This window comes from Cyphomyrmex costatus, unplaced genomic scaffold (assembly GCF_001594065.2).
Source record: "Cyphomyrmex costatus isolate MS0001 unplaced genomic scaffold, Ccosl1.0 scaffold281, whole genome shotgun sequence".
Classification (NCBI taxonomy): domain Eukaryota; kingdom Metazoa; phylum Arthropoda; class Insecta; order Hymenoptera; family Formicidae; genus Cyphomyrmex; species Cyphomyrmex costatus.
In genome coordinates this window covers 618,316-630,797 of record NW_017276922.1, presented here as the reverse complement: position 1 = coordinate 630,797, position 12,482 = coordinate 618,316, and the positions used below count along the sequence as shown (strand labels likewise).

General features: G+C 30.9%; 1 protein-coding gene across 1 annotated transcript in view; it reads right to left on the bottom strand.

The window, feature by feature from the left end:
- The window catches only part of Nckx30C (solute carrier family 24 member Nckx30C), a 58,362-nt gene that overhangs the window by 36,290 nt on the left and 9,590 nt on the right, over positions 1 to 12,482 (bottom strand). The window contains exon 2 of the mRNA XM_018541332.1: positions 9,458 to 9,481. Coding sequence (XP_018396834.1) covers positions 9,458 to 9,481 — 24 coding nt within the window. The remainder of the gene's footprint in view (positions 1 to 9,457; positions 9,482 to 12,482) is intronic.

Genomic DNA, 12,482 nt, shown 5'->3' with positions numbered 1-12,482 from the left:
TTATTTAATGTAATTTAATATCAATTTAGTATATGTGTATAAAAATTAAAACGCTCAACTCTCTCTCTCTCTCTCTATTCTCTATAACTATAAAAATTATATATAAGTTTTAAAAAGTCCTATTTAAAGTACACAATACAAGTAAACCTCTGCCTTACGATTAGAATGAAGGTTTTTTGAAGAATCTTTTTTTATATATAACTTTGAATTCATAGTACCATTCTCTCATATAGATTGTAAAATCAAAAATTTTTGCTTCAGGTTCAAATAATCCATTGCTGTCTAAGGTTAACGAAAAAAAATGAAGTTCTTTAATTTAAATGTTAAAAAATATTTTAACACTCTGTATAAATTATACGTACTTTCTGTATAATATAAAAAAAGATTAAATATATTCAGCAAAGAAATACGTAATACGTTCAAGAAAGACTGACTAATGTATAAGACTCACTAATACCCAGACGATTATTCAACATTGAACAAACTGTAAGCTGACTAACACATTCGCGAAGCCTGACAAATGTAAAATCCGTGCGAATGTCACTTAACTGGAAGGGAGAATTTACGAGAGACACGCAATCGATTTACCAAATGGAAATCCATCTGTAGCGATAGATGGCATTTTGCGTTCGAGGTAACATCGATTCATAGAAATCAACAGACTTTTCACAGCGATTCTCAGAAGCTATCGGCACATCTTTCTAAGAGCGAAGGACGAGAATGCTATTTTCTCTATTGAATCCTTTCGTGCCCTGGATACTGACTCACATAAAAATCGATGGAAAATTAAGGAAGAGGGATGAAGAAGGGGAAAGGGGGAAGGACATTTTGCTCATGAACATAACTTTCGAATAAACGTTGAACGAATGGACTTTTGTCACGGAACCAGATGATTCTCGATAATACAGGAAAATAATGAATAGCTCGAAACACAATACTCTCCTTTGTACAATGTCACAAACATTACAGTGTCTCGCCGATTCAGAGATATATGCTTATCGCAGAATTCCTTATCGCAGACATTGCATAATATTCATGTCGTGATTAAATGCAAGCACATTAATTAGTACCGGTTTCATGTGTGTTATATCGGGAGATGAAATTGCTTCGAAACGTCATGGCGTATTGATAAAGACAGTCGTACGGAAAAGCATGTGACTGCCGCCTCCTAATTGAATATTATCGACGATGAAGGAGATTGCTACACGACAGGTTGTCGGCTGCAACAATACGCTTGGCGCTGGCTCGTAAAGTTACGCGTACATGGATGAGTAAGCAGCTTATATGTAAACTCGCAGCAAATTTAACGAGTTAGTTTAACCATTGTATGTATGTTGTGTACGTATCTATCTTGTATAAACGATCGAAATGCTTTCATAACTCAGCGCCTTCTTTCACTCTTATATTGGAGACTTTATCGAAATATACTTTCATGTAATTTTGTGGAATTATCAAGCTTTTTATGATTTTACTTGATTATTGGGTCTCAATAACTTCTGTAATAACAAAATTCCCTTTAAGTAACGAAAATTGTAAACTATTTTTTGTCAATATATTCCTTGTTCTTAGCACATTACTTAGGCAATTTAGTCAAGTAATAATTAATAATTAATTGTCAAATAATGTATTAGTAATATCAATTGTAAAACAAATGTTAAGAAAATACATTCTATAATAAATTTAGAAATTTTTCTTTTGTTTATCTGTGTTGTATTATTATATTAATTATACTCATAAAATTAGATTATAGAAATTTTTTTTATATCAATTAAACTAAGAAAACATATGTATTAAAGTTTCTATTCTTTAAAGAAATCTGTTTAAAACAAAAAGCATTTTTGTCATAATAAAGACTTTAATACATGTAATAATGCCTACATTCTACATATAATTATGCATTACATATATAAATATGTACGACGTGTTATGACAAAACGCTTTTTTATCATAGCAAAATGTGCATTTAAAATTGCAGTTAACTAAAATTATAAAATCGCCAATTTCACGTTTATGCAACTTTGTATTGTTATTTTCCATAATTATCGTCCGCTTTATACATTTGTCACAAGGATTGAATAAAGTTTGCATTTTAGAAGTAAGTATCGTTACGAAACCGCGTTGCATCAAAGTTACAAGTCTTCGTTATATCATACAACTGCGTGTGTCAAATGCAGAGCTAAACTGTTAGTGTACGCGAGCGCTACATCTTCTCAATTTCTGTTTTGCTCAACGTTTGCTTCTGCATAATTATTAATAAATTGTATACTCAAGTAACTGTAATAGGTATTTTAATTAGAGAATTACGCAGGAAGACCTTCCTTCCTTATTTTCAAGAGGAGCTTTGTCTTATCGACGCTTTTATTATCGTTTCGGTAAAGTTTCGATAAAATGTTAACATAATGTCGAGTATCATGTACCTATCATCGCTCGTTTTTAAAGAAAATTGATTTTGTGCCCGTGTGCTAGTAATAGTATACTGATCGTGCGCACCTATATATTTTCTAGAGGCTAAGTCTCGTATTTTCTCCATGCACGTTAGATATATCGTTTTACGACTTTTCCAAGTATTTTCGTGCTAGCGACGCATATCAAGTTTGTATTCGATAGTTAGGCAGCTTATCCTGGTTCCACAAAACCGCCTACCTAGTTTCCATAAAAGCCTTTCCATCTACAGTCTAAAATAAAAGAAAATGGGTCAAACATAGCGATTTACCGGACAAAGTAAAATTGAGATAATTATTAATTCTGTTCGATAAGTGCAAAGAGAGTTTTATAGAAAATCTACGTTGTGCAAAAATATGTATTAATGCAATATGCCAATAAATTGATATAAAAATTGTTGAAATGAATTTGATACAAACTCAATTTTACACGATCGAGTTTGACTCAAATTGACATACAAAAAAAGATATAATTACATAAACAAAATAACTGTATTTTCAGTAGTGCAAGAAAAGCGATAAAATCGATGCGCAATATCGCAGATGATGTTCCCCTATGCGATTATCCGTTTTCCGATGTGATAATTAATGACCTGTTATCGGTGAGTACAGTAGTTACGCTCGAAAACACCTATACATTAGCAATCGACGGAGATCATACTATTCTAAGGATGTAGACGATAACGTTATAATGTAGTACCGTGCGCTACATTGCAAGAGAATCGATTTATATAACATGATATTAAAATATAATGTTAAATTTATATAAATGTGCGGAACTGCAACAGAATCACGACAAATAATGAGAATTGTTAAATATATATTTTCAATAAAATTCTGCTAATTGTCTTCCATATTGATTTTCAAAGAAATATAATTTTTTGTTATAACTGTCAAATTTTCTAACAAATCATGATCCTTTGTTATTAATTGTTATGACTAAATAATTTTATATTATCAGCTATATATATATATAAAATTCAATATTAGAACGATGGTGATTGCGGAAATTTTACGCCCCACTTCCTAGGATATCCACGTTAACGTGAAGTTGGCGATAAAAGCGAGCGCGGGTCATAAGTTTATTAAGGGCGCTCGTAAAAGAAAAGTTGTAAAGATCACGAATATATACAAATCACTCATAAAGATAATATATCTGGAAAAAGCCGTTCCTTCAATTAGAAAGAAACCAGTGCACATGAAAAAATGTATAATGAGGAGGAGCAATTCGTTTGTATCCATCGTATTTATTCTGGGAAATGTCACAGCTTTCTCTTTTCTGCGTGATACCTCCCGGTGTTTCTTTTAACTGAAATTGATTTCGTTCCCATTGATTCACCAACGAAAATGCAACGCGATTTAATTTAGTCATTAACTCACAATCTCTGAGGTCTTATAAAATGATAATATCGTCCTTTTAATTATAGATGATAGAATTAGTATTGTAACTTATACATACAACGATAATTATTTTCTTTTATTTATATTTATTTTTAACTTTATTTATATTTATATTTAACTCTTATAAAGTTTACATAAATGTGTGTAAGAGCTACAGGTGATGTTTGTAAAAATGAAAAAAATTATAATAGCTTTTGTAATACGATATACCATATTAAAATGTTTTTGAGATCAACTTTTGTAATCGTGAGTGAGCGATAAGCATAATTTACGAATGCATAACATTTTTATAGTTCTCTATGATTTTGAAATTACATTATAGATGATATTTTAAATCGAGATTATATTTATTATTACCTACATGCAAAAATTTTATTATATAATACTTGAGACGTTTTATTTATATGTTTAAGGAATGTAAAATTTTTTTCCATTCATTTATTAAATTTAAAATAATTTATCTTATGTATGATAAAATAAGAAATTCTTATTGAAAAAGCATGCTTTATTTACAATAATTATTTTTTACTAAACGGATTAATTAGATTGAAAAATATGTAACATTCTTTATTTTAAATTAATATAATGTAATATTAATATATATGTATGTTATATTCTCATTTTGTAGTAAGATCAAGTATCTCTTACGAGCATGAAGAGAACGAAACACGTATGATTTTTTATTTGTAAAAAATTATTCGAGTTTGGAAACGAAACCAGTTTTTGTGTTAAGACAGATGTAATATCGTATATCATAAACACGAATACATGTAGTCTCCTTTAATCCTGTCTTAAAGAATAGATACATAATGCATCGACAAATATTAATGTGCACTATAAAAGACGCATAAATAAATAAACGTAATCTGGATTAGCACTAACAATTGTTATAAAATTTAAAGTAGCACACGCGATTAATTACTGAAGTAATTCGCGAATCAAGTATGTTTTAATTAAATCAGCTTTTATGATAACTTATAATAACCTGTTTCATATAACAGACGAAATCAAGTAATTATAATTATTAATGCAATTGTGTATTATTATGACATCATGACACATTATTATAAAACATATTGAGAGATTATACACTGTTCTTTTTATGTGATGTAACAACAGAGAGACTGAATGCTGAATTGGAAAATTTACTTTGAACCAGTAGCTAATTAAAGCGCCGGGAATTTGAGTATGTACAATGTATTTGAGTATGTACATGTATATTGGATGGTTCCTGTGTACAAGCAAGCGAACTATAGCTATAACGGTAACTACAATCTTTGGTGGAAACGAGGGATTATATCACATTCGTGCATGTAATAGCCGAATTACATTATACTAATTTAATGTAATAATCGATGATCGCAGGAATAAGAGATATTTCGTAGGAATAGTATTGAAACACTTAAAAGTTGTCATATAAGTATTTTCTTTTGAAATACTTATATACTTTACACACATCAATAAGCGACAAAAATATATAAGTGTTACTATATTACACGTGCATGACATTATAGTCAATATCTTATACCACAGAATTGTAATTTAAAATTCCATTCTGCGTCATAGTATACTTTAAACGTTATTTAAATCTAAAATGTCATTGGCGACAATACCCCTAAAAGCAAAGTTATAAGTATCGCAATAAATTCTATTTTTACTGTTGCACATAGTTTAGATACACAAGCATAAGAGTCGTTGAGTTAAGTTTTATTATTAACCTACTTATGTGTGCTTCACATAGTTAGGATAAAAGGTAACTGTAGAAGAATGTTAAAATAAAAATATTCAACAAAGCAAGAGAAAGGGAGGGAGAGAGAGAGAGAGAGAGAGGGGGAGGGAGAGAGGAGAGAAAAATCTCCGTATATCAGAAGATAAATAATTAATAAAATTGCATATGACAGAATAATAAGATTGCTTGAACATTAAGCTTTACATTAGCCCTTTAATTTGAAGTTAACTTAGATGGCAAAGCTGAAGTATTCATTTGCAATGTGAACGAGCAAATCACCTTTTATTTGATTAAGAACGATTTCCACGAGTCAGCAATCTTTATTCTCGTTATGTATGTCTAATAAGGATATATAGGCATAAGAGTATTTAACAATCATTGGAAAAGTAAATATAATTACTGCGCGATAAATTATTGTGTAATTTAAATTGGACTAATACGAATAACATTAAGTCTATAAAGAAATAAGTGTATGACAACGTAGTTTCGAAATAATAATATACATATATAACATATCGCGCATATATAGACAAAATATATTGACAGACGACGTGTGCGCGCGGTAACATAATTTGCATGTGCAATTAAAATGCATGGGAAGGTCTTTTAAATTTTAATTAAATGAGCTCAGAGCGTTAAATACGACGTTTAGAGTAGCGAATGGTATTATTGTCGTTGCTTTGTAAGTGGATAAATTACGATATTCGCATGATCCATATGACGTTTCATAACGCTGCCTTCAATAGTTTTCAATAAAAAATCAGTGAAAAAATAAAAAGAGAAATAACACATTGTTAGTAATTGTATACACCGTGGTAATAAGCACAGTATGTATATTCCTAATAATATAAAATTTATAACAAATTTACAACAAATTTATAACCAAATTTATCAAATTAAATTATAACATAATATATACAATAATATTTATAATAGATACCATATATTTTCATTGATTTTGGAATATTCTCAGCTAATATATAAATGTCAATCATTTTTCTGTTGATTTTTGTAAATTCAAGTTAATATTAATTTTTCACTATTCAACTGGCTTTTTTATTTTCTTGTTTTTTTATTTTCTTGTTTTTTTATTTTCTTATGCATATGTAGTCGTTGCGTAAATAATATTGTTATAAATTAAAATATCTATTAAAAATTAAGGTGTATATATATGTATATATATATATATATATATCTATACACACAATATAGTATGTGTTTAAAGTTCATAAAATAAAGTTTGCACGGCTTTTATTTATAATTAGTAAATGTTTAAAAAATAATGTTTGACTTCATATCGTGCCTTCTTAAAAACTGATAAATTTTGAAATATGTGTGTCATAAGATGCATCTATATTTCAATTAAAAGGTTCGAAAAGAAAGGAGAGAAGTACATTCAGGATATCATGCTGCACAACGCGCGCACATATTCTATGAAAGCAATTGTTAAGAATTTGCGGTGCTTTTCAACTACGGCAAATAAACGTTCGATCACGGTCGTGCAAAATTAATGGGCGTGGTGATACATGTCACACCGTTGTAACTAGTGGATGTTATTTCGATTGGAAAAAGCCACTTGCAAGCCTCAGATTGGGAGAAGTTTACAGTAACTCTATGGCTGCTCTAGCGTGCAAAACTAACTAGAGAGTCTCATTGAAGTCTCTCACATCGAATCGGTTATCCCAGTCGAGTTGATAGGAAGTCGCAATTACACAACTTTTACAATACTTTCGACCTAGTTTGTGTTTCCGTACAAAATCGTTTCGCACACGCTTTCCTGAACAGGATTCTAGATAACGATAAAGCGAATAATAAATGACGAATCTTCGACAAATTTTATCCTCTGCGTTCACGTTATCACTCACTTTTTTAATGTCGCAAACTTTTGCATTACATTGTAGTTGTCACATTATTTCACACGACACTTTTATACTTCATGAAGATTTAAGTTTGGCAAATGTGATTGCTTTTATCAATCTAAAACATAACAACGTTTCAATTGTTGCGCATAAAGATTCAATTTCTGTAATTGGACATCATTCTTTAAAAAAGCTTTCAATGTTATCTTTCGATCTAAAATGACTGGATTTATGTTTAGTCTCATAAATAAGTTTCTATAAATAATTTAATTGTGATGTCATTCTAAAAATTCGAACAGTAATAAGATTTAAAGAAGGAATAGTTCAAGGAAAACGACCTCGTATCTCAAGCGACGTTTGTCTGGTACATGTCGAGATTCGTCAGGCGGAAATTCTCTTGCGGAAGTCTCGTTTTAAGGAACGGTTAGTCGTTTGGATGATGATGCGCGTACTAGAAAAAAAAAAAAGAGTAAAGCTCGATCTTGCGAAAGGTTGCAGGAGATTCCCTCCGATCGGTCCGACAATTCAATTATCCGAGCGATTGGATTTTCCGCGCCGTCCATCAGAAGTAAATTATTTCGTACTACAACGAACAACGAGAGCTGTTGCATCCTATGGTGTTCAACGAATCATCTGACATCGCAGCACACGCAAGAATAAGCGTCGCCTGTGGCTGATGCATTCTCGAATCGTGATTCGGAGATGCTTTGGAAAATCGGCACCGATATCGTCGAAGATTTATCAAAGCGAGACGAGGTCATCGAAGCTGCAGATAGATTTATATTCACATGCATCCGACCATCGTTCCGCCTCCGCCTCGTATCGGACCGACCAGCGCGAGCTTTCATCGACCACGCGAAACAATCTCGCTGATTGTTCATTGAAATACAGTGATGAGTTATTTTTGTGCAGTACCGCGATCTCCGGATCGATATGACTTAGTTAAACACCGTTATTGATTTAGCGTGGGTACGTAATCGTATTATGCATAAATATAATTATGTATAACTTTATCTTAATTAAACTTCATGAATTTTACAATAAACTTTACTTACGCTTGTTCATCGTAACTGTCGAGGATTTAGTCACAAAAAGAGAAAGAATAAAAGCATGTGCTTCGCTTTGCTGAATAATTAAATGTAGATATTATTGTGTACAAACATAACAGAAAATTTGCGTGTTATAAAATAAATTATGGCCTCGCGAAAGTTATTAATATATAAATTAGATTTCAGATATTTAGAACGTTTCCGAAGGGATTAGACGGGGACTGAAGCGAGTTTAGAAAACTCGATCTTGATAGAATTTGTTAAAAGTTAGTATACGAGCATCGAGTAAAAATCGTTGTGCTCTCAAAGTTTAAAGGTTTTAACTTTCCGGTTTCTTGATCCAGCTTATCTTATTCCATCAGAGAATATTATTCTTTTTGCAATATAATATTAAATATAAATTGCAAAATATAAATAATGAAATGTTTTACGAAATACTATGTAAAATTTATATTTTAGTTATTATACCATATATCGTTCAATTACATATATTTGTGTAATATTTTATTTAAAATTATTTTGTTTTAAGTAGTTACTTATGTATATAACTTAAACTGAAATACACTCATGTATTCTGTTGTAACGTGTAGAATTGGAAAAATGGTATTATACGTGCTGTATATAGAAGACACACGTTTCATGAATAAAAAGATAGTGTAATTTCCTACACACATATATATATATCATGATGCAGTTCTGATTATGATTCAACAAGAATATCATTGATGTTAATTTCATTCAATCCATTCTCGTGGATTAATAAAAAGTAATCAACACACATTTGTTATACATTGGTAAAATAAAAATTAACATCTACAAAACGTAATTACCTATCTCGGTTTTAACATACCACGAGAAAGGTTTATTGACAATTTTAGTAATTTGAAACGGAATGGCGATAGAAATGTAAAGATGTACCTAAAATGTGCATATATAAGAATAGAAGAAAGAAAAGAAAGAAAGAGACATGCGACTCACCAATGCCTGGGCGGCGCTCTGGTGCTGCAAGCAAGAAACATCCAGTTACAATCACAATAACGACAATCAGTTAATGTTTCTTTAGCTAGCTGGTGATAATACTAACAAACAATTCAACAGTAATGCGGTGCTTACGAAAGCTCGAACACTGATATACAGACAACACCGAAAAAAAAATGTAAATCGTAGAAGCCAATAGTCATAAATTACAATTCACACACACATCGAAAGCTCCAAATAAGAAGACTGTAATAATGATTAAAAAAAAAAGAAAGATTTTGTAACTATCGGCTGCTTCGATTACATATTTTTCTAAGTGTTATTCTTCTTTTATGACACGGCTATACGTTGCAAGCTTACATAATGCGTATTTTTTGTGTTGATAAAATCGTATGTTATGTATTGCTGTTTATAAATAATGTAACGATAAATCAATAATGTAATAATTCGCACGATAAACTAGTTTCATCTTTAACGTTTAAATTTATTAAATGAGCATGGCCGATTTTGATCCTTACTGTATTTTCGTCTAACCACATCTTTTAAGGAGCGTTCGTTCAATCAGTCAGCGTTTATTGAGAGGGAAAAAAGAAGAAATCTTAGCTACTTATCTTTAAAATTATCGTGAATTATTTCTTCAGGAGAGCACGCATTTTTCTGTTTTTACTTATAAGAGTAGCAGTTATAAGCTAATCTTACAGTGATTAAAATAAATAGTACTGATAAAATCTAAAGCTATCAATGCCATGATCGCAATTGCAATAGCCTTCGGTAACCCGATTTTTTTTTATCATCTAACTCGCACGACTTCGTTTTATTTGCACGTACTCTTGGAAGCGTTGGGTGGATGTATATGTATGTGCCCGCACAGTTTGTACGTTACATAAAAATATTTGTTCGCGTAAGCACCGTGGTGCTGTCACAGGCAGACCACTGTAATTCGTTTTGAGATTTGGTGTTTTCCGCATGAAGGAAAAAACCGAAAGTAGCATTTATCACGAGTGGGAAAGCGGTGTGACATGCATAATACGTATAAAATTTAAACAAAACAAATACTTAAAAAAGAGACTACACTTGATTTAAAACGCATCTTCAATTAAAGCTTGGGACGCAAAGCAATGTTGACCGATGTCAAATGATGCGAAAAACATCGAATTGACATTTAATTAAAACACTTGCCTGGGAAGATGAATTTCACGCGAGCGTGAACGCGTAATGGCTTCAAGACAAGTTACTGTCACTTAAGGACATTGAAAAAGAGATTTGAACGGAGGTAGTAAACAGCGATTATTATCAGAATAGAAAGTGATATCATTCGTTAAACGACGCAAATGACGTAGAATTACAAATTAACGCTTGACATTTGACATTTATTTTGTATATACTATACGTCATCATGTTGTACAAACTTGCGCTATTTTCATTGTTGATCCAATATCCATTTTTGACTCACAGACCTGCATTAAATTACATTTCAATAAAATTATTATTTTTGACGTACTCTCTTTCATTATATCTTTTCAACTGTGAAATGCTCCTTCGTGCTTCCAATATGTGTTTAATATTAACAAAAAGCTAATTGCTTAACTTTATAATATATATAGTATGTTATATGATAAGAAAACTTATTATAATAAGAAAACCAATTCTCTATATTTTAAATACTTGAGAATATACGAAAGATTCATCTCGAAGATTGCCAAATAGATTACCACTATGTGAAAATAATAATTTACAAATCATCACGATGCCGACACAGGTAATACGATATTAATCTCAGCGAAACTTAGTCAATTCATAAAAGATGATTGCAAACGCTTTGTAATTAACAGATGCCCATGAGAATAGAGCGATAAGCGGTTTGCTGTCTTTTGTGAGAAGTCAAGCTGCATTAAATTCTCCTCCTTAGTATTATAATAGTGCTCATTCACCATTGAGCTTTCTGCCATTTGCCGGCAGCGCTGCAGCGACAAGATTGAACGATCTAATATATTTAATTAGGAAACACCAAAGTTCTGGCGATACCGATTGTTGCGGTAATGCGTGGAACGACATTTTACGAGATTGTAATCTAAAATAACTTGAGCGAAGACAAACTAGTTTAACACAATTTAATTCAGAAACAAGCATATTTTAGTAGCAGTAAATCACGACGAGTGAGAGTTGCAATATAACGTGCTCTTAAGAATTGCGAATAAAGATAGCACGAAAAAGCATAATAAAGAGACAATATCAGAAATGACAAAGTTCGGTACTTGTATTTTCTTTTATAGAGCGTAAATAATTATTTGACTTTTTTTCACTGTCGTCGTTTCAAACGAAAAGAAATATTATTATATCTATATAATGCTTGAAAGAGTGATAATTCTCTCTGATTAATTCGTGGAATTCTTTAAGCGTCTCGATCTCGAGGATAATAAACGGCTGGATTGGAAACTCTTCGTAAGATCGATATGGTCATCAGTGTGAAAAATATGAAGAATGGACAGAGACTAAGAAAAATTAATAAAATTTCTTAACCGCACTCTTCGCGAAATACTAAAATATCCTTCTCTTGAAATCGAGAATTATAATTATATTATACAAACATACATTAAGTATATAATTCGTTCTATGTGAACGCAACAAGAACTTCGAGGGAATATTTTATAATTTAATTAACACGTAAATGACTAAGTAAAATCCATTTAATAAATCAAAACCTTTGTTCGTGTCTGAATCTTTATAGTTAAACATATGTGATATTCATAAAAAGTGTATGCTAAGATTAATGTGCCATCTTTAAGCTCGCTTAGAGAAGTGTAAGCCGAGAGAATACAGAATATACTCATTTTTTTCACATTCAACACATACACACACATTTAAAGCATATAAATAAAATGCGAAGTGAAAGAAATGAATGTACTAATCACTGCTAACAAGAATTTGATTAAATATTCTAAATGCTAATTATTTACTTAATCTTTCTTAATCATTTTAAGTAATTACATAATAAAAGATACGATTAATAGACAACATTTGAAGC